Here is a 22,672-nt window from a genome sequence, read left to right as displayed (position 1 = left end):
TAACTGTAATTTATTTTCTTGTAACCGGCAAACTAATTTCCTTCTCTCAACAGAATATTTGGTACAGAACAACAAAACATGTTTTACTGTCTCTTCTTGACCACAAAAATCACAACTTCCAGTTCGATGTTTTCCTATTTTAAATAAATTACTGTTTAACCTTGTATGTCCAAAATGCAACCTAGATATAACTGTTTCCTCTTTTCTATTTCGTCCCGTTCTCCTCATTGCACCAACTTTTCTTTGAATACTGTACATCCATCTACCAGTTCTATCTTCCTCCCACTGTCTCTGCCATCTTTCCTTAACCTTTTGTTTAATAATAGATTTGATTTCTTCTCTACTAAATGGAACTAATATATCAATATCACTATATTTTGAAGCTAGTTTTGCATATTTATCAGCCAACTCATTCCCTCTTATTCCTATATGTGATGGTATCCATGTAAATATAACTAATAACCCCATTGCTTGAATTCTATATGTTATTAACTGAATTTCTAATAAAAGATCCGGTCTACTAATAGCACGATTATTTTTTAATGAATATAATGAAGAACTTGAATCAGAGCATACTATGCTTCTTAATGGACGGACTTCCTCAATCCATCCTAAAGCTAAAATAATTCCCATCATCTCTCCAGTATAAACTGATACTCCATCAGTAATTCTTTTACATTTTTTAACTTTGAATTCTGGAACAATGAAAGATACCCCATTACTGCTATTTGAGTTTTTAGACGCATCTGTAAAAACTTGGACATATCCATAGTACTTACTATCTAAATATGATTGAACCAAATATGGATCTGAAATGTTTTCTCCTTTCCTTTTCTCCAACAAAGTTAAATCAACAACATTATTATGAAATAGAGACGGATAAACTGGTGAAAGAGGAACTGTTTGACTAATGTTTATATCAGATAAACCAAAATCTTTTATAACATTTTCTATCTCCCATCCAAAAGAATTTAATTTCTTCTTTTCTTTTTCCCAACTAGATTTTAAAATGTCTTGACATGGATGATTTCCATCATGGCCCTTTAAATTACACCAATAATTGGACTTTAACTGTAATCTTCTTAAATTAAGTGGCATCTCTCCCATTTCTATTAGCAAAGCTGACGTTGGAGTTGTTCTAACTGCTCCTGTACATAACCTCAAGGCTTGATACTGAATACTATCTCATTTTTTTAATAGTGTTTCTGATGCTGACCCAAATACAATACTTCCATAATCAAATACAGACCTTATTAACCCAGTATATATTGATTTCAATGCCTTCCTCTCAGCACCCTATTCACTTCCCACCAAACACCTCATTACATTTAAAACTCTCTTACATTTATTCACTACTTTTTGAATATGATTTTTCCACTCGCGATACTTGCTAAACTACTGATTACCTGTAATGAATGATATTTATGTTTTTATGTATTTGGTGTACTGAACATAAACAGAGCCTTTACTTCAAACAAGGAAAATGTTAAAGATTTTTTTTTAAATTTTACAAATTGTTTTTAAAAACTGATATTCTTCTAAGTATGTTTTTCATTCTTTTAAAACTGTCTGTATTTAATTTGGAGTTAAATTTTTCAATTTAAAATTGTGCTGATTTGAAATAAATCAGATAATAAGAAACACATACAACACAAAAGAAATAAATATACATAATAAATAATATTGAGATAAAGAAGTATTCCCTCTGGGAGGCGCTACAGAAGCCTACGGACCAGAACCACCAGGCACCAGAACAGCTTCTTTCCCACAGCTGTCAGGCTTTTGAACGCCTCCTGACATAAAACATAAACTATAAGGACTGTACTCCCCTATCCTCTCATACAACAATAACACATGGACTATCCTCACACACACACACACACACACACACACACACACACACACCCACACACACACACACACACATCACAGACTGTTTTCTTCACACACACATACAACCTGTACATTTTATCTGCCATTATTTATCTTGTATTATATTATATACATATATAATCCATTCCCTAACATTCTTGTATAATCTGTGCATATAGCTCCCATATTTATATTTATACACAATATCTATATCTCTTGCTATAACCCCTTATAGTCCATACATACATAGTCTTGTACATCTGTAAATAAATATTTATATCTCGTAGAGCACAGCTGGATAGATGCAAACTACATCTCGTTGCTTGTACTTGTGACAGTGCAATGACAATAAAGTTGAATTCTATTCTATTCTATTTTCAATCATTCTGAACTATTTTTTAAATACTGTGCGCTTTGGGCTCCTTTATATTAATAATCTTTTTAGACTTTCACTGGAAAATCAGACTGTGTAATATTAACTTCTATAAATAGGTGAAATCATTTTCCTCATAGTTCCTCTTGTTCTGCTTTACATTTTTTCACAATCTCAGCTGTATGTTAGTGCAGTAACTAAACTAGAACTATTTTGAGTTATTTTTTTATATTCAGCTTAATAATAGAAACACTGCAAACATCGTGCAGCTCATAGGAAAACAGGTTTCCAGCGATTTCACTTCAACTCTCTTCTTAAATTTCAGTTTGAACTTCGGTTCAGGATCAGACGGTCTGAAAGCGCGTTGCGTAACAAGGATTAGGCCACGCCTCCTCACAGATCCTCTGTGAATCAACCAATCATCACTTTCATGAACCGAAAGGATCGAATGCCAACATGGCGGCTAGCCTTCTTCAAGCTTCGCTCTGACTTTCTGACTCACGGTTTCTTTAAACTCGATCTTCTTCTCTTTCTCCTCCAGATTAATCCACACGAACTTTGGGAACAAATAAACCCGATACATGAAGACATAAAGAGAACCAGCAGCTCCAGATGCGAAGCTCTTAAAGTGAAGAGAGCGAACAGCTCAGGAGAAATGCATTATGGGAGTAAAACGGTGTCTGAGGCGACACCTGGTGGTCAGAAGTGAAACGCCAGCACGTTGTAGCTACAGTTCGACCAACGAGATTAAAAACCCAATAAATAACAACAGAAACAACTATTGAAAATACTACGAACATTAATTATTTCAGAATAAAATGTTATTTTTATTTGCATTCTGCCACTTTGCAGAATGCTGCAACACAAACTGTGATCAATGTTTGAATTGCAATTCAACTGAAATTCAATCAATAGTTGTTTATTTATATATGAGTTATATTTTCATAAATATTTACTATTCTTGAGTTGTACTACAGCAAATAGTAAATAGCAACAAAACAACAAACATACTTCTCATATTGTAGCTTCCCTTCATATCTCTGATTGTACAAACATGAATTATCAATAGTTTCAGTTCTGACACATTATAATCTGAACTGAATTAGAGAATAAGAGACAAAACGTGTATGAAAAACAGGTTTTTATTCATGTAAATAGTTAGAGCTTTACACGGCTGTACAACACTGGCATCTGCAGTTGGCACTCTGAAACATCAACTGTACAGCCATCATCACCTCTGCAACATCTTCACAAGTTCACCTGCTAAACTGTCACTTCCGCTGGTCGGGGGTGGGTTTTCTTTTTCATTTTTATTTTATCCAACAACCCATAAGAGCTTCAGGTACAAAACAAACCAAAGGAAACAAGAGGCACCAAAAAGCCACGACAGACAGGCGAGAACCGAACAACTGAAACCTACGAACATGCAACACATCAGTTTCCATAGAGCGAGAAAAGCAGCATGCAGTGACACTATCTGAACAGAGGCGGCGCTACAGCACACACGTCCAATCACACAACAGATCCAGAGGTTTCTGGAAAATAACGAGGATCACATCAATCCGTCCCTGGAGTCACCGGAATAAGGGGAGATTCATCTTGATTTACCTTCCTGGAGCAGCAGAGGCGCTTTAATCTAAATTTACCTTCTAGAACCAGAAACGATGAATAAATCTGGGGAGCTGATAATGTGAACATCTGGGAAATCTGATGTTTTCTGGATGCAAAGAACAGATTTATCCAGACCCGATGTTCTGGAAAGTTACATTTTCAAGAGCTGCTTAAATCCCATCAACATTTCATCTGCTCTAAAACTACAACGTGTAGCATCTGTTATTAGAGGAATTCTATAGAAAATCCAGATGGGTAATAAAATAAAATAAAATTTGAGTATATAGAAAATGTTTTGATTAAAATTTAAGAAAATTATTCTTTCTTTTTTCTTTTATTTTTACATAGAAATATTTCGGCCGGAACCTTTGTATTTGCACATTTCTAGTACGCCCATAAAACTGATGCACTAGCTAACAGCAGTGATGGCGGACACAGGCGCTTCTCTCGATCCACGGGGTTTAACTTTAGTCTGGAAACATCTGTTGTTGTATTAAAAGGAGTTAGCATATCAGTGAAGATATTTAAGGCTAAGTTAGCATCTCAATGCTAACCATGTAGCGGCTAACGCTAATGTCAGCGTTCTGATGGTTGAAGGACAAAATAAAAACTAGATTTGCTGTTGAGCTCAGATGTCTGTTTATTCAGCAGAAAGTTTCTGAATTGAAAATGTTGCTTATTTTGTCAATATATAGTTTTATTAATTAATGACCCTCTAATTAACTCCATTAAACATTTTAGTAGAGCCCCACCTTAAGTTTTTAAATTATGGCCTCGATTTTGATGTGCATTTTTGACTGTCTAGAAAAAAATGTTAAAGGTAAAAATCTGTGATTGCTTTAGAAATACAAAACAAGACTCCACAAGTATTTGGATTTCACAACAAGTTGTAGAATCTGAACCATAAAAATGAAAACCTCTAATCCCTCAGCAGACGACAGAAACTGTAGCAGATATTTGTGTTTCCAGACCTTCAGTTCAAATCCCACCTGTTCTCTAAACGACGGCGCTGCACCATCATGTATTCAAGAAAGTGTAAAAAATTATCGCCTGCTTTAAACTCCATGATTTTGGGAAAAAAAATAAATCATTAAATATGATATGGAAAGTGATTCTGAAAAAGGTAATGAGTCCAAATGTAACTTTGAATGTAATCATGAAAACTGGAACTTTTTAATTCAATTAATCATCAACATTCTGGAAACTGGAGTAAAAACTAGTGAAACATTATGATGCCCTCAGCCGAGACATGAACCTTTCAGATTTCATCCAGATGACGCTTCCTGAAAACCTGCGACCGAAAAACGGCCCAATGTTCAGGTCTGATCTGTAGGAATGAGACTCCAGTCGCCCCGAATGGAAACCGACAGGAAAAACCTTTTAAAAAACTGGAAATTCCTTCAAAAAACTCCCAAAGAATAATAAATAACTCCTGATGTACGCTAAAGTTCCAGGAAAAAAAAGCTAAAAAGAAATCTGATCTGAACCCAACAGAGAAGATTTATTCAGCTGCTCTTTACTCCAGAACCAGAACATCAGTTTTTATAAAGATCCAATAAATCAAGTCTTAGAAAAAGATCCATCTGCAACTTCAATTAGTTAAAAAGATCCACTTTAATCCCCAGATTGTGATGTTAATTCAACATCCCACCAGATTAGCTCCAGATTTACAGTTTCCAGGTTCTGTTTGTTTCTCAACATGAACAAAATGTGTCCAAATGTTTTCTGTGGAAGAAAATTATAACCACTGAAATGTAAAAAAGAGATTCTGACTCTAAACACAGAACTTGGGCTTTACAGTCAGAATAGATTTGAGTTTTAAGACTAGATTGACTGAAAGGCGCAAAAAATGAAAACAATTCTGATAGAAATTAAAGTCAGAAATCTGGGAAAAAACTGCATTCTGATAAAAACAGAATAAAATGATTCAGAAAACAAAAGGTCCAAATTTTTAGGGAAAAAGTTAGAAATAAATCTTTTTATGAATTTTCAAAAAAAAAAGTAAAAGAAGAAAACGTTTGAATTCCTGTGTTTTCAGATGTTAGTTTAATTGAATCAAAATTAAAACCTGTGCTTTAGTTTAGAGGAGATCTGGAGGAGAAGAAGAAGCGACCTGGACACCATTTGGGTTTTGGGGTGAACTGGATGTTCAGCAGATTAGAAATCTAGATCCTGAAACCTGGAAAGCTTCAACAGAATCCACCCGGAGAGGAACGCCGGAGCCGGAGCGAAGCTTCCCAACCCAGCCAGCAGGAAAGTCTGGATCCGTCCTTCAGGCACATGAGATGAGGATCAGGCAACATGGCGGCTAGCGCTTCTGTTGGAGGAAGGGAAACTGAAGATGGGCTACATCAGAGAAAAGAGCAGGACTTCCTTCAAACACCCGACTGGATGCTGCAGAGCGCCTCCATCCACAGACCCAGAGTCGGTCAACGAGTCCGGACCGACTGGGAACGAAACCGACACGGAGGAACCGAAGATGTCCAACGCACCAACATAAGATCACTGTACAAGAAAAACACTGTAAACTATAACAGCAGCAACTCGGGTCATCGACAGGAACCCCAGGATCCACTGATCCGGATCCATCCGCTGATCCGGACCATCTCTGGACCAACAGACAACATCAGAAACTCCAGGATCCACTGATCCACATTATATTTGGATCAGCAGAATCCGATAGAAACTCCAGGAACCGTTGATCTGGATCAGCCTCCATGAGGATCCACTGATCCAGATCATCTCTGGATCAACAGACTCCACTGGGAACTCCAGAATCAGTTGATCCGGATCATCTGGATCGGACTGTTAGGAACTCCAGGGATCTGTTGGGAAAACCTTCTCTGTCGTCTTCCAGGGTCGGCTCTGGAATCTGGAAGGTTCCTCGGTCCAGAAGCAGATCCTGAAAATGCCAGAGGGTCTAAAGTTCACCGTTATCTGGGTTTATACCGATATGAGGTCCTGATTGTCCACATTTAGAAGACGGGGGGCGGGGCCTGTGGAAAACCGTTACAGTATAAATGTGGAATAATCCGGATGTTCACTTCAGGAACTTAAAACCAGCCGGTTGGAGTGACGCTCTAGAAAAGTTCAACAATTTGGCACAAATTTCACAGGGAATGTCTTTGCCCAGACGCAGAGCGGTCCGGATCCGTGTTCCCGTCGCCGTCCCACCCCGTCATTAACCCCGTCGGGCTCAGACGCCCGGCCTCGGGTCCAGAGGGCCGTCAGGAATGAGGCGTTCCTCCGGATGGAGTCACAGGAAGGGAAGCTTAGTAAAGACGGATGCTTGTGCCGCGATAATCTGGAAACCCAAGGCAGGTTCCAGCCGTTTGGTCCGGTTGAAGAGTCGATGACTGCTGGCGCCGCGTCCTTCGCGTTAAGGCGTCTCTAGAAACAAAGAGCTACCAAGTCCGGCTGCCGTCTGGACGCCCCGGGCCTTAGGAGGTCTTGACCAGGTCGTAGACGTAGATGTGGAAGTCGTCGTCGAACTTAATGAAGTAGACGGAGGGCTTGGCCTCCACCTGGTGGATGACCATCCCCGACCGCTTCCCGCCGTCCTCCTTGGCGTACTCCACCTGCTTCCCCACCAGGCTGTCCACCACCTCGCCCGGCTCCCGCTCCGCCGCCACGTTCTCGTCTGCAGACACAAACCAGGGTGTGAAAACCCGGACCGGATCAGACCGGACCCAAACCTGGACCAGATCCAGACTCAGACCCGAACGGACTCAAACCTGGACCGGACCAGTCCGGATCTGGACTCTGACACTCACTGGAGTCGGGCATGATGCGCAGGTCGCCCTCCTTGTAGTCGTCCAGCAGCTGGTACATGTACAGAACCGGGTCCTTCTCGTAGGTGATGTAGAACCAGGTGGTCATGATTGGGGCTCGGGCCAGAACCATCCCCCTCCACTCCTCCTTCGGCCCGTCCTCCGTCTCAAACATGTGCTCCACCGCCTTCCCGATCATCGTCTCCGCCAGCAGCGAGTCACTCACCCGGGCCTGAGCTGGACCAATCAGAGAGAACGGCAGGTCAGGCCGGTTCTAGAACCTACAGTACCAACCCAGACTAACCCCGTATTTACTGCATTAAGATCACGAATCCAAACCAGAATCGCTCTGGAGATCTGCAGATCTACGGTTCACCTCGACTCCAATGTCCAGAAAAGTGAAAAAAACAGAAGCCGTGAAACGCTCGTAAAAACAAGATGGCGGCTCCTGGATGACATCGTATTAATTTTTCCATAAGCTGGGTGTAATAACTAGTCATATTTTAAGGCTCTCCAGTCTCTGACAGTGTTTATGTTGGGGGTCAATGTTTGGTTGATACAGAAATAAAGCTGGCAGGGCCATACGAGAACAGGAAAAATCTCTGTTCAAGTGTGATTATGTGGGTCACATAATCTTTTCTTTCAACTGTTTATTTATTTTATTTTTCATCTTAACAGGTTCCTCTTGTTACATTTTATAACCAAGTTTCAGTTTGACAAGGTGAGAAAACAAAATGTTAAAGTTTATGGAATGAACTGACATAAAGGATTGATTTATTGATCAGAACAATAATTAATCAATAACTTGCATCCCTAGTCCTGACAGCCACCAGAGGTCAGAGGTCAGAGAAGGCCCAGCTGGATGCATGTCTTTAACAATAATGAACAGGTAGAACCTGTCTGGACCCGGCTGGACCCAGTAGAACCTGTCTGGACCCAGTAGAACCCATCTGGACCCGGCGGCGGCGCGGTTCCTCACCCACTCTGTCGGGCAGAACCTCCAGGCCGACCACGCGCTCGTCGGCGTACAGCTCCAGGCCGTAGACGCAGTCGAAGCCGTCGTACTTGATCAGGTAGAGAGACGGGTTGACCGGAACCTGGTCCAGAACCGTCCCCTTCCACTGGGACGATTTACCTGGAGGGACACCGGACACGTCAACACCGAGCGACCCGGAGGTCCAGAGGTCAAGAGGTCGCCTACTCACTGCCCTCCTTCCAGATGTGCTGGATCCGGCAGCCCACGATGTTCCTCCTGGGCGGAACCAGAGTCTTACTGGGTCCAACGCTGGTCCTCTGCTTCCTGCCGGGACGCGGACAAAAACCCGAGATTACAGATCTGAACGGATTCAGATTAAAGCTGAGATTAGATAATCTGGCTTCAATAAAATCACTTCTGGACGAACTTGTGTGGATTCTTCTTCTTCATCATGTTTGCAGAGACGCCGGAATGTCCTGAAACAGAAACATGAGCCTGAGTCGGCCTGAAGGGGGCGCCAGCACAGCGTTACGGTTCTGATCAGACTCACCCCCGTCCGCTCGGGGCCGCGGCGCCGCTGGGCTCTTAAACGGAGTCTTCATTCATCCACCTGAGGGCGGGGGGGTCGGGGGAAGGACAGCCAATCAGGTCGCTGCTTTGAGTCTGGACTCAGATCGGGGGGGGTGAGGACGGAGGGAGGGAGAAGGAAGGGGGAGGGAAGGGAGAGAAGGGAGGTGGTGAACCAGGAATTAGTCGGAACCGGTGAGACGTCTCATCCAGGTCAGGATCGGTCTATCGCCTGGAGGTTGGGGGCCAGTGGGGGTCACTGGGGGTCACTGGGGGCCAGTGGGGGACGTCAAGCTGCTGGACTCAAACTGGAAACGGCAGGAAGAGTTTCTACAAAAAAAAACAAACAACAAAAACAAACAGGAATGTTAAAATTCTCCAGAACCGGATCAGAGTTCTGTTTGATCCTCAGAACCGGACCAGAACCCAAACTGCTTTTCAACGCGCTGAGCGTACTGTACCTTTAAGAACCCAGAGCTGAGACTGAACATTAAACTCTGGTGGAGCCCGGTTCTGGTACCAGAGCATCTGGACCCAGCAGGAAGTCGGCAGCAGCTGCAGCTGCCGCAGCGCATGCTGCGGCAGCTGCTGCAGCAGGTCAGGGGGCCGCCGGCTTCCTGTTCAGCTTCTGAGCCGCAGAGAAACTCTCAGGTCTGCCAATCAAACGTTCACGGCTGTTACCATGGAAACCTGCTTCCTGCTCCAGCAAGATACAAGCTCCAGTTCCAGCAGGGGGCGCCATGCTGAACAGATCCGGTTCTCCAGTCTGACCCGGTGGATCTGATCGGTTCTGCTGAGCTGACTCAGGTTAATAATAAAGCTGCAGATCCAAACTCCTGAACCAGTGATGGGTACACCTGCGCTAACATGCTAGCAGCTAATCTAGGTTTTCATTTAGCGCCTTAGCTAGCTCTGAAAACGTTTTTCTAGATAAATCCTAAAACATTTGTTGGGCAAACATTTATAAACTTTCAGTTAAAGTTAAGAATCTGTTTGTATTCAAGCTCTTATTTTGAAGTACATCAAGACCATTTACACAGCACTTCCTCTCCTCACTTTCTCCACCAATAACTTTATTTCAAACAAGAATCACTGGAACAAAAGAAACAGACAAATGTTGTTTATCAGCAACATTTTAAAAGCTTTTTTCATTTTCCTGAAGAAAAAAAAAAAAACAACTTAATAGACACAAACATTTTGTCTGTAGGTTAAAACAAGCAACAGAGGTTCTGGAGTAAACAGTTGTGACCCAAAACCGTTTGTAATTTGTAGATAATTGTAATGAATCATCTGCAACCAATTAACTTTAATTATTGCTTTGTATTTCTAGTGGTTAAAATAATAAAATCAGAAACTGCTTTTAATCTGTTATTGTTCCTCACCAACAGCCACAATATTAATGATGTGGAAATGTGTCCTAAAATGAGCCAAAAACCAACAACAATCTGGTTATATTTTGACTTGAGATCATTATTTATTATCCTGAGGAAAAGTGTGGGAAGTGACAAACATTTTAGCTGCTGGCCTCATGTAAATCCGGCCCCCCGGGGCCCTGGAGGCCCCGACCCTGGAGGCGGTGGGACCGGCTCTGCTGGGACTAATCAAAATCAGCAGAAAACCAGCAGCTGCAGCGCCCCCAGGCGGCCGCTCAGCGCCATGAGCTGCTGGCTGCTTGTTTTGGCTGCTGAGGATGATGAAGATGTCCATCCAGAGGTCACTCAAAGTCTGCTAAAAACACGCAGCAGCAGCGCAAACCGCCGCACCCACGCACACGACAAAAACCCGCAGAAAAACAGCGCACCGCAGACTGGCTCCTCCCGCAGCGCGGCGGCCACGTTGCGCCACTATTTACCAAAACCCGCAGAGGCGCAAGAAAAGGCGCAAGCGAACAAAGACAGAGTGGGGGGGTGTGGGGTCTGCTGGGGGAGAAAACACGGCGCCGAGCTCGCAGCTCCGCAGGAAACCGTTGGACCGGAACCGCGGCTCCGGGCCCGGTTCGGCCGCGGGCCCCGCGGGCCGCGAGTACTCACCGACACGGCGGTCAGCGCTGCCGCATGATCCCAATCAGCCGCCGAAGCTCCAGATTGATCCGCTCTGCCTCCATTTGAGGCTCCGCTGCGTCAAGCTGGCTGCGCCAAGATGGAGGGAGGGCGGGAAAGTCTGGCGCCGCCCTTCAAAATAAAAGCCCAGGTGGTCCGGGAGGAAAACCCAACTGTCCCGTTTTCCCGGGACTTTCATTCAGCAGGTCTTCTAAGGATCGGGAAGATTTTTCTACGACTGCGTGTTCGGACAGAAAAATAGTCTATTTCTGTCTAAACACTTTGAGATTAATCTCATAAAATTACCTCATGAAAACACGAAAATTTGATAGAAAAAAAATGAAATATTTTTACATTAATCTCAGAAATGTTCTAGAAAAAACTTTCTGACCTGGAAAAGTCCAAATTTTCTAGAAAAAATCTGAAATTCTGAGTTAAATCTCAGAATTTTTCTAGAAAATTCTTGAGGTTTTTTTTATTTATTTAAAAGTTGTAAAAAATTAATTTAACTCGATATTTAAAGTTTCTGAGATTTTTTTGGGAAGATGTTTATTCCTCCTTTCTGCCGTCGTATTTTTCAGTCTAGTTTCTGTTCTTAATTAGTTTATTTTTCAGTTAAATTTGGTCCTTTTACTCATTCTGACTGTGAATATTCCTAAACTTTAGTTGAATTTGTGTGAAGGTTTCTTCCGGTTACATAAATGTTCTTTTTCACTGTCATTTGCAAACTTTTACTTATTTCCAGTTTAAGCTGAATTGTATTTTTATTATATCTGTGATCCAGATGTATGATATAAAGACTGACTCACCACTGTCAGGTTCCTCAGGGTTTCATTCTGGGGCCTCTCCTTTTTTCTCTATTCTGACTCAAAAATCTGACTCTAGTTTCGACTTTTCCAACATCAGAACGGAATAATAATTTAAATTAATAACGCGTCATTACCAGACAGATTGATATTATTTTGAACAACCCAGACAGGAACCCACCCTGCTCATTTCCGTGGGTTTGCTCGGTGCATGCGTGCAGGTTTTCAGTGGAGCCAAAAATTCTTCAACCGTCGAGTCCCGCCTTTCTGCCTCTGGCCAAATAGTGAGCCCTGCTAGACGAAGACACCGGATCTTCCTGCCAAATACTGACTCCTGTCTCCGCACTGTTTGTGCCGCAGACGGAGCACGAGCTGCAGTTTAAACAGACATTTTATTTAAGGGCACCAGGACGTCTCTTTTTAAACACAAACTTTATTTTTTTAAAGTTGCTGATTTAATGAAACGGTGTCTGCAGTGTAGTGACAGCTTCAGTCCAGCAGGAGGCGATTTGCTCGTGGTGTTTACAGTAGGAGTGAGGCTGATCCTGAGTCAGATCTTGTTGCATTTTAAACGGGTGCTGAAGAAAGTGGAGCTGATCCAGGACCAGCTTGGTTTGTTTTGGTTACAGGGACTGTCAAGTCGGGCGGGTACTGCCCACCAGTGTCATGAAAAAACATCCCCGCCCCTCTGCCGTACCCCTGCGTACAAACCAAGCAGATGGAAGGTAAAGTTACAATCAAAGCGGAGGAATTCTAGTCAAACCGAAAGCTGAGCGACTCTAGCGGACTTCACAGCGAACAGAACCGGGATACATGCGAACATCGCGGAGAGCACGGAGCCTCATTCACACGGCGGGACACCCTGGAAAAGACGGAGAAATCTCAGGAGGATGTTCAGGTCCGAGGACTGGAGCTGAAAGTCGTTACGGCAAGATGTGAGGCGCCCCGGGAGAAAGCGGAGACCGAGGCCAGCGGCAGGATGTTGGTCCGGAGCTCGGTGAGTGCTAGCCGGGTTGGCTCTGTGAACTGGACTCGGTGTGTGGGGCTAAATTAAAACACGCGTGGATTTTAATCCGCTGTTCTGGAAGATTAAACTGTTAGCGGCTAATTCAGATGAACCGTAGTCGCTTCTTCCGGTGTAGAAGTTAGCCTCTGGTTCGCTGCTCAGCGTTAGCCCTTAAAGGGCCAGCTCACAGTTTCAATGAACCTGGAAGTCCGTTGATTTCCTATTGAAAAGCTAAAATATCTACTGCGATTAAATCTGGACTAGGTTACTCGGTTCTATAAAATATACAGAACTTGCATTCAGTTTGTGAAGGACAAACAAATATTCTGGGCTTTCATGTCGTTTAGCTCACCATAGAAATGACCCATCACCTTTTCAAAACCCTTGAATAAGATGATCCTAAAGTTTCTGGATTGATCTAATCTAGAATGGGTCACTTTACAAGCCAAAGCGTCACTAGGCTTGAGATTTTTCTGCCAGATCTCTAAAGTGGAAAACATCTAAAATCTCTGCTTGTTTTGTCTTTTTTCAGAGATAAAATATAAATGTTTCCCAGAACAAAGTTTGTTCTGAAGAAATTCTGTTTCTACAGTAAAGTGAACGTTTCACATATGTAGAAATGTTTTATAGAAGTTGACTGAAATATTTAATCCAGATTTCCTCTCGGATTATAGTCTAGAGCTAATTTAATTTAACTCGAAGCCTGGCCACCAGCTCTGAATCAGACACCAACTTCAGCCTCCGGTTAACAGGCTAACTAGCCGTTAGCTCTGTGAGCCGATAACTCCGGATAAATGAAAAAACTCTAATCTGGTGCTGCTGATAGTTGAAATGGATTAAATGAGTTAAATTCATATTTTATTCTTGTTTTTAATATAAAATATTATCCATGATTGAAGGGAAGGGCAATTTGAGCTGAAGAGGGAAAATATCAGGCTGGTGCTGATGATTCACCTGAGAAGGGTCAAAGGTCATCTCCATCATCATCTTCCAGAGAAGAAAACATCTGATGTCCCAGCAGCTTCAGCCTGAGGTCGGAGGTCACAGTGTGAAACTCAGATAAATGACCAGAGCTCCACAGGTCAAAGGTCATGACCCTGATCCAGGTTGAAGGAGAAATCTCCTTCTACAGAATCCAGCTGAGGATGCGATGCGTTCCAGTTGTGGTCAGAAGTGGGAAATTTAGACTTTGGAAAAACCAATTATGATTTTCTACTGGGAAACTGGGAGTGACTCCGACCCCCCAGTTAAAACGTCTAACTTCACGTTCCAACATGGCTGCTGCTCGCATCACCGGCAGGAAGAAGGTTTGGTTTCATCAGATTCACTGTTGAAATGATAAACATGATCCAGAGTCAGAACCTCCCAGCTGGAGGCGGACCCGATGTTCTGATCCAAGAGGAAACAGAGACCTGACAGAAACCCTGCTGCATTCTGGGAGCCCAGCACGGCAGAGAGGAGGCTCAGTTTGACCTCTGACCTGATGAATGCAGACCCTGTGCTGCTGACAGCCAGCTGATCTGTGGTCATATGATCCGTCTGCAGAGGAACAGCGCTGCTTTTATCCTCCACTTCCTGAAGCTAATGAGCGGTTAGCATCTTATTGCTAACGGCTCATTAGCTTCAACAGAAAGGAGAACTTCAGGCCCGGTTCTGTTCAGACCGGTTCTGGTCTGCAGCACAGAGTTTCTGACCTGGTCCAGTTTAACCTGCAGCTGGGTCCTGGATCAGCGCCGGTCCGGTCCGGTCCAGTCCAGTTGGAAGCTGCTGCAGCTCAAACGGACCAAATCCCTCCTGCTTACCTAACACTACGGATCGGACTGGACCGCTGCTGCAGAACCAAACCGACCAGAAGTAGAAGGTTCTGGTCTGGAGAGCTAGATCGGGTCAGAACCGTCCAGTTCCCTGGTTCTGACCCAGAAGCTGTGGGTCGACCCGGGTTCTGATTTAAAATAATCTCTTTATATTTTATCAGTAAAAATCAGAAGTTTTTTCTTAAGAAACTTTAAAGAAGAGCAAATTCTGGAGAGTGAAATGTTTTCTGGATTATTTTTACTTCTGGGATTATTATTTTTGTTGTTATTTTATTATTTTTAAACTGTAATCCTGCAGACATGGAGGAACTTTAGTCTCACAAACGAGAGTCAGAACGGGAGATTTTCAGATTTTATCAGAAATGACCCGACTGGGTCAGATGAAGAACTTAATACATTAATACCATCATTCGTACATAATTAGGAAATACAGAAACACAAATTAAAAAAGAATAATTTTATTTTTGAAAGGCTACTTCCTGAATTTCAGGAACTTTTAGCTTTCAGTTCATGGTGCATTTATTTGTTTATTTGCTGGAGTAATTATTAATGATTTATTATTAACAGAATTTATCTTTAATGAAGCTGCTCTCCATGCAATAAACACATTAAGCTGAAAATTCCCACTTTTCTCTGTCCTTAAACTCACCACCAGGTGAATCAGTTCCTCCATTTCCTGAGAATCTTTCCTGTTTGGATCAAAGTTTGATCTGCTGGGCTCAGAACCTGACCTGTGGTTCTGAGTGGTTCTGACCGGTTCTGAGTGGTTCTGGTGCGGTTCTCTCCTCAGCTGAAGCGGACCCGGGCCAGAGTGACCCATGCGGTGGTGGTGATCTTCCTGGAGTTCTTCGCCTGGGGCCTGCTGACTACGCCCATGCTGAAGGTGAGAACTGGGTCGGCGGTTCTGTTCGGTTCAGACAGAACCGGGCTTTGGGTCGGCTGACGTCTTGTGGTTTGGTTCTCCAGGTTCTCCATGAAACGTTCCCTCAGCACACCTTCCTGATGAACGGCCTGGTGCACGGCGTCAAGGTGAGGGGGCGGGGCTTAACCACAATAGGAAGTAGAATCGTGCAGCACTTCCTCCTCCCTGCAGACCCGACTTCCCCTCCCAGAACTGTTCGTCTGGTCCGACTTGCCTGACCAGATTAAATCTGAAACGATGTTGGATTCTCCACAAATTACAGAAGTTATTAAAATAACTTAATAACTTTTCATAATTAAAATAAAAAAAGTGGAAAAACTGATTAAAATCAGAAACTTTGGTGTGAATAGAAATGGAACGCGGCGAAACGGGCCGCTCTGCGTCCCATTTCTCTCTGTTATCACCGGGTTTCACATCACTGTCCGGGCCGACCGAGCCGGGTCAGAACCGGTCAGAACCGTCCTCTGACGGCCGTCTCTCTGTCCTCAGGGCTTCCTGTCCTTCCTGTCGGCTCCTCTGATTGGTGCTCTGTCGGACACCTGGGGCAGGAAGTCCTTCCTCCTCATCACCGTCTTCTTCACCTGCGCCCCGATCCCCTTCATGAGGATCAGCCCCTGGTGAGTCCGGTTCTGGTTCCGAGTCCGACTGAAAAATATTCAGAGTTTCTGGATCAGAACCGATGTTTATAAAACCCTGATCTCAGGCTGTTTGAGCTGCGGATCAGAACCCATCCTGGGTGTTTGGATCGGAACTGATCCCGGTTCTGATCGGATCATCTCTGTGGGAAACTTTGTTCTGAAGTTTCTCAGGTTCTGATGAAGCAGAAACGCTCTGATGTGAGACCCAGTCTGGTTCTGGTTCTGCTGGGTTTAACTGTCACACGTTCCTCATGTGAGCGGCTGCAGGCCTCTGGCTCCCCCTGCTGGCCGCTCACTGCGCCACACACAGCCCTGCTGACCAGTTCTGCTACTGGAACCAGTTTCATGTCGCTTCCTGGTGCTTCAGTTTGGGCCAGAGGTCAAAGGTCAGCTCCCTCCTGGTGTTTGTTCGTACAAACTGAAGCTGAATTTGGACTTTTTGTCCTGTTTGTTCCCAGAGGTCCATCTGGTTCTGAATGGATCTCAGGTTTTAATCTGAGGAACCAGCAGCTGGTTCAGTTCTGACCCGGTTCAGCAGAACAGAACCGGCTCTCTGGGTTCTGAAGCAGCCGACCCGCTCTCAGGAAGCCTGTCGAAATAAATCAATTCATCGCATTAAATCAAAACCAGATCAATAATTTGCTTTATTAATTTTTCTTAACGTTTCTTCCAACAAATATTGTTTATTAGCTTGTTTGTTTTATTTATTTTGGGTATTTAAAACATTTTCCAGTTTTAAAAGTTAGAATTTAAAGTTTATTTCCATTATTGCTCCATCATCATTATATGACTTACCACTAGTTTCATAACATTATTCTTTATTGCAACAATTTCTGTGGCAATTTCACCTCCATAAAAAGTTGTTTTCCTGACGGGTTTAATGCACCAGAATCACCATCAAAATGTGACAAACTTCCTGTTTTTCTCACTAAATTTGTTTCTGCTTCATGTTTTACTGCAACTAAAGACAAATAAATCACTTTTTTTCAGAAATTCACGTTAAATCAACAAACCTGGCATTTTTATTTCAGTTTTTTTCTAATTTTCTACTAGAACCCGACAGTCAGCGTGTTGCAGTGATGTCAGCTCCGACCTGCAGGGGGCGATGTGTCCTACAAAACACCGTGAAATTACAGGAGCACAAATATCTCGGAGTTCACTGCAAATATTTCTGAAATCTGTAAAACAGACAAAAACGAGAAAAAATGAGCTAAACTCAGAATAAGTCAGAACCAGGTGGAACCGAGTCAGAGGTCATGTGACCATAGAGAGGTTCTGGTCTGGTTCTGGTCTCAGGTAAATCCTCCCTGATTCTGAGCTGGACTCCATAAGTCAGCCATGTTTCCTGATCTACTGTTAACTTCGATGCGCTGCAGAACCGACTCGGTTTAGTCTGACCTGGTTCTGTCTCTCCAGGTGGTACTTTGCTCTGATCGCCGTGTCGGGGACGTTCGCCGTGACGTTCTCTGTGATCTTCGCCTACGTCGCCGACGTCACCGAGGAGCACGAGAGGAGCACCGCCTACGGCCTGGTAATGACCAATCAGAACGCTGCGCAGGCTGCTGACATCACAGCAGCTCTAGATCAGAAACCTCATTATCATTATTATTATTATTATTATTATTATTATTATTATTATAATCATCCGCTCATTAGTAACGTTTCTGGTTCTCAGGATGAAGTGAACAGAACCAGCTGAACTGATCGGATCGTCTTTAGAACCAGCTGGTAGTTTGTAGAAATGCTGAATCCTGATTGGACGGTTTACTCTAAAGGAAACAACAGTGGTTAGCAATGCTAACCAAAATGCTAACTCACTCATAAACATCAGTTCCACTAGCGCTAAGCGCTATGCTAACATGATATTCAGCTAAATGAGAAATTATCCCACCACAAGAAACCGGTTCCACCGATCATTTATTATTCTGATCGGGTCCGAGTCGGTCCGTACCTTCCTCAGATCGTTCCTCAGTGTTCCTGGTTTTCCGGACCGGGTTCGGCCCGGATCCGGTTCTGTAGATCCCGGTTCACCTGACCTCCTCCTCCCAGGTGTCGGCCACCTTTGCCGCCAGCCTGGTGACGAGCCCGGCCATCGGCGCCTACCTGTCCAGTCGCTATGGGGACAGCCTGGTGGTGCTGGTCGCCACGGTGATCGCGGTGGCGGACATCGCCTTCGTGTTCTTCGTGGTTCCCGAGTCGCTGCCGGACAAGATGAGGCTGTCGTCGTGGGGGTTCCCCATCTCCTGGGAGCAGGCCGACCCGTTCGCTGTGAGTCAGTCGGACCCGGCAGCAGAACCGGAACCAGCAGCTGATGCTCTGATTGGTTGTTTGGGTTTCAGTCGCTGCGGCGCGTCGGGAAGGATTCCACGGTTCTGCTGATCTGCGTCACTGTCTTCCTGTCCTACCTGCCTGAAGCCGGACAGTACTCAAGCTTCTTCCTCTACCTGAAGCAGGTAAGCGCACACACACCTGGTTCCAGGTAGCTCCTCCGTCATGCTGATTTCTTTTCCTCTCGTCTCCTCCAGGTGATCCATTTCTCCTCTGAAGCCATCGCTGCCTTCATCGCCATGGTGGGAATCCTCTCCATCATTGCTCAGGTTCGATGAAATTGGTTTGTGGGTGAAATTCTCAAAACAAGTTGAATTATTTCCACTAAAGCTAAATTTATCTCCTCCATCTCCCAGCGCTAACTAGAAACAACCAATCAGAGCCAAGAGGCGGGGCTTTGCGCTGTCAGTTCTCTGCTGAGCTGCAGCAATAGCATAGCCTGTTGTGAATGCTAATGCTAGCTAGCATAGCCTGTTTTGAACGCTAATGCTAGCTAGCATAGCCTGTTGTGAATGCTAATGCTAGCTAGCATAGTCTGTTGTGAACGCTAATGCAACAAATTAATAGTAAACAAACCTAAATCTAAATATTAACCAAACAACGTGAAGCCTGCACTGAGACTGTCCTCATCCTCGGCCTGCGTTAGCATAGCAGCAGCTAGCACGTTGTCGCCATGACGACGAAAACAAACATGGAGCAGCGAGAGCGGCTGTGTTCAGACGGCCGCTTCCTATTTTATTCAGATTAAATAAATTTATTTCTAAATGAAGGAAGAATCAGAGCTGCTGCAGAGAAAACTGTAAAAACAGAGAAAGAATCGTTCAAAAGAATCAGAACATTCCTGAACATGGTCCCTCCAGGTGTCTGCAGCAGCTGTCTCTGTGACCTCTGACCCCTGACCTGTCCCCTCAGACCGTCCTGCTCAGCGTTCTGATGCGAACCATCGGGAAAAAGAACACGGTTCTGTTGGGTCTGGGCTTCCAGCTGCTGCAGCTGGGCTGGTACGCCTTCGGGTCCGAGCCTTGGTGAGTCTCTGGTTCTGTTCCCGGTTCTGCTTCTGGTTCTGGTTCTGACAGGTTGGGTCGGTTCTGTCCTGCAGGATGATGTGGGCAGCAGGAACCGTCGCTGCCTTGTCCTCCATCACTTTCCCAGCAGTCTCTGCTCTCGTGTCGCACAACGCCTCCGCCGACCAGCAGGGTGAGCCAATCAGGAGCAGCTTCATGTTACAGCAGCCAATCAGGAGCAGCCTGACTGTGTGTGTGTGTGTGTGTGTGTGTGTGTGTAGGCGTGGTCCAGGGGATGATCACGGGGATCCGGGGTCTCTGTAACGGTTTGGGTCCGGCTCTCTACGGATTCATCTTCTTCCTGTTCAACGTGGAGCTGAGTGACGTTCCGGCAGCCGCAGGAACACTGGACACACAGGTACCGCCCACCTGTACAGACAGGTACCGCCCACCTGTACACACAGGTACCGCCCACCTGGACACACAGGTACCGCCCACCTGGACACACAGGTACCGCCCACCTGGACACACGCACATTCAAAACATTACAATAGATATAAATATTTATCATTTAAGATAAAAACCTGAATCTGTTCTTCCATCTGCTGGTATTTTTATCTTCACCTGATTCAGCAAAATACGTTTCATTTCCTTATCTAACAGGAAGTGAGGTATCTGTGTTTTTTTTCTGTATGTCTGTATAAAATCGACCATCTGTTCTGCCGTAACCAGAGCGCCGCAGCAGCCATCTTTACAGAGGGCTGCTGGGTAACGGCTCCGTTCTTCTTCTGGGTTTGGAAACCGATCAGAATTGTGATGCCGATCGGGTTTCATTAGAGGAATAAAAACATCCAAACCTGCTGGATGAACCCGATCAGAACCGATCAGTGTAGAACCTTCTCACCTTGAGCTGATCCATCCACCAGAACTTTTTGATTCAAAGCTAAAAATCAGGTTTTATTGAATTAGAGGTTAAAGGTCACAGTTTCCTCCTGTCTCCCGCAGCGCGCCACCATCCCGGGCCCTCCCTTCCTGTTCGGGGCGTGCACCGTGGTCCTCGCCGTGTTCGTCGCCGTTTTCATCCCGGAGAACCTCCGCCCCGCCGCCGGTCCGGCCGCCACCGCCGCTAAACCCGCACACGCTCAGAACGGCGGCGCGGCGCTGGCCACGCCCACCAGCGACGCCGAGGACATCGAGCCGCTCCTGCAGGACAGCAGCATGTGAGCGGGCGGCAGCCAATCACTGACTGTGTTCCTAAGCTCCTATCTCCTGATTGGCTGAGACCAAAGGGCTGGGGGGAACAGCGCCCCCTCTGGACTCTACCAGCAGGTAAACTGACCCACCTGTTGGGAGTTTCTCTGCTTCATTATGCACCTGCTGGCTCCTCCCCCACCCCACTGGTTACCATGACGACGGCCGGAGGAAGTCGCATCGTTCCCGGATCCGATGACGTTTTTACTTTTAGGCAGAAACTCCGTTACCATGGTGACGTCCAGGGGAAGCTGCGTCATGGCAACGGGTTCTGGACTCACGGTGTCGGGTCAAATCTCAGAGCCTCGCCTGGTTCTGGAGGTTCTGTTTGACCTTTGACCTGTCAGAACCAGAGCTGATGTTCCTGAAGGTCCGGTTGGGATCCGTGTTTCTGGTTCTGGAACGGTTTTACCAAACATCTGGACTGTTTTCTGGAGTCCAGTTCGGTCCCGTCTGGTTTGCTTCCTGGTTCCTCCTGCAGCGTCACAGCAAGTCCAGTTTAACAGAACCGGGCGGTCCGGTCCGGTGTCTGGCTGACCCGGTTTCTTTAGCTCCAGAACCTTCAGAACCATGCAGCTGTTGTCCAGATGTCTCTGCTGCGCTTTAGTGCCTCTACACCGACCCGGTTTCTATCAACCGGGTTTTTTCAGAACTTTGTGACGATCTTAATAAAGATGTTTGAACCGAGCCTTCGGGTTTCACTCTGCACGCTTCCATCAGGTTCGGATCAGAACCAGAAAGACCCGGTTAATGGATCAGAACCATTAACTTAATTAGATTAAGTTAATGATTAAATAAAATTATAAACGTTTATAGCGTATCGTCCCGAGCGCTTAGCTCCGCCCCCTGACTGGGAGGTGGGCGGAGCCACGGGGAGGAGCGGCTGTCTCTGTAATTAGCCTTTTCTTTGTTCCTTTCAAAAGATTAATTAGCTACACATCTGGTCTTTTTAAAAAAACACGAACAGCAACAAATTAACAACAAATTCACTTTTATTTTATTTTGTAGAAATATTAAAAATGACACTAAAATAATTTTTAGTGTCATTTTTTCTGCAGTTTGTAGTTTAATTCAAAGTGAAGTCAGTCACACTGCAGTCGTTGAATATTAATCACCAGATTTTATTAAAGCTTCTGAAAATCATAAAAACTACAAAGTGAAACTACAGGAAGTCCAGAAGGTTTAGAAAAACAAAACAGAAACATTTCCTGGAATCTAAAATCATGTTGGAATAAAATCAGAACTTCTGGAAAAAACAAACATTTTATATCATAAAAACTAAAATCATGTTGTGTTAAAACATTTCAATTAATTAAATGTATAAAATATTTCTGTAATTTAGATTTTTATGTTTGGTCACAACTTCAAACTCAGCCTACAGATTTAAACTCTTCAAAGCAAACAAAACACACAAACCATCAGCCTGAGGAGGTCAAAGGTCAGCCCTGGAGAGAAAACTAATGTTTTTATGTTCTACAATTTTAAAACTATTCAGGAACACAAAATTATTTTGAAATGGAAATTATTCCAGAGGAATATTGAGAATTAGTTTTCTGTAAACTTTATATAAATGAGTTTTTTATTCAATTTGCCATTTTCATCTGTTTTTAAATGAAAATAATAAAAAAATTCTAACTGCAGGCATATTTACAAAAAAAGAAATGAATCCTGGCAGGAATGATTCATATAAAATAA

General features: G+C 44.3%; 2 protein-coding genes and 1 non-coding gene across 4 annotated transcripts; 1 reads left to right on the top strand and 2 right to left on the bottom strand.

The window, feature by feature from the left end:
* Nucleotides 1-2,587: 2,587 nt before the first annotated feature.
* On the bottom strand, nt 2,588-2,690 carry LOC114145673 (small nucleolar RNA U13). The gene has a single exon (XR_003595759.1). It is a non-coding gene; the product is annotated as a small nucleolar RNA U13 (small nucleolar RNA).
* Nucleotides 2,691-3,369: 679 nt separating this feature from the next.
* Nucleotides 3,370-11,353, bottom strand: spinb (spindlin b). 2 transcript variants are annotated; one of them, XM_028017974.1, is made up of 7 exons: nt 11,200-11,353; nt 9,153-9,499; nt 9,018-9,078; nt 8,832-8,926; nt 8,606-8,761; nt 7,630-7,863; nt 3,370-7,496 (listed from the first exon to the last, which is right to left on the bottom strand). In XM_028017974.1, exons 2-7 carry the CDS (start codon nt 9,202-9,204, stop codon nt 7,297-7,299), a joined length of 798 nt encoding a protein of 265 aa, XP_027873775.1. In that variant the 5' UTR covers nt 9,205-9,499; nt 11,200-11,353; the 3' UTR covers nt 3,370-7,296. The 2 variants fall into 2 exon arrangements, with proteins under 2 accessions (XP_027873775.1, XP_027873776.1); XM_028017975.1 differs by having other exon boundaries at nt 7,297-7,496; nt 9,030-9,078.
* A 1,195-nt stretch (nt 11,354-12,548) lies between these two features.
* mfsd14bb (major facilitator superfamily domain containing 14Bb) lies at nt 12,549-21,665 on the top strand. Its single transcript, XM_028017778.1, has 12 exons — nt 12,549-13,011; nt 15,625-15,717; nt 15,801-15,863; nt 16,246-16,373; nt 17,811-17,925; nt 18,444-18,662; nt 18,734-18,847; nt 18,920-18,991; nt 19,635-19,747; nt 19,822-19,919; nt 20,008-20,144; nt 20,732-21,665. The coding sequence occupies exons 1-12, from the start codon at nt 12,994-12,996 to the stop codon at nt 20,948-20,950; spliced, it is 1,389 nt and encodes a 462-aa protein (XP_027873579.1). The 5' UTR covers nt 12,549-12,993; the 3' UTR covers nt 20,951-21,665.
* The last annotated feature ends 1,007 nt before the right edge of the window (nt 21,666-22,672 follow it).

This window comes from Xiphophorus couchianus, chromosome 5 (genome assembly GCF_001444195.1).
Source record: "Xiphophorus couchianus chromosome 5, X_couchianus-1.0, whole genome shotgun sequence".
Classification (NCBI taxonomy): Eukaryota; Metazoa; Chordata; class Actinopteri; order Cyprinodontiformes; family Poeciliidae; genus Xiphophorus; species Xiphophorus couchianus.
The sequence above is the reverse complement of the archived record's forward strand: the minus strand, read 5'-3'. Positions and strand labels throughout refer to the sequence as shown.

Coding starts and splice junctions, on each gene's coding strand:
- mfsd14bb (XM_028017778.1), top strand. Junction 16,374..17,810: donor TTCATGAGGATCAGCCCCTG/GTGAGTCCGGTT, acceptor CTGTCTCTCCAG/GTGGTACTTTGCTCTGATCG. Junction 18,663..18,733: donor AGCAGGCCGACCCGTTCGCT/GTGAGTCAGTCG, acceptor TTTGGGTTTCAG/TCGCTGCGGCGCGTCGGGAA.
- spinb (XM_028017974.1), bottom strand. CDS start 9,204: ATGAAGACTCCGTTTAAGAGCCCAGCGGCGCCGCGGCCCCGAGCGGAC. Junction 8,762..8,831: donor GCACATCTGGAAGGAGGGCA/GTGAGTAGGCGA, acceptor GTGTCCCTCCAG/GTAAATCGTCCCAGTGGAAG. Junction 7,497..7,629: donor GCGCATCATGCCCGACTCCA/GTGAGTGTCAGA, acceptor TTGTGTCTGCAG/ACGAGAACGTGGCGGCGGAG.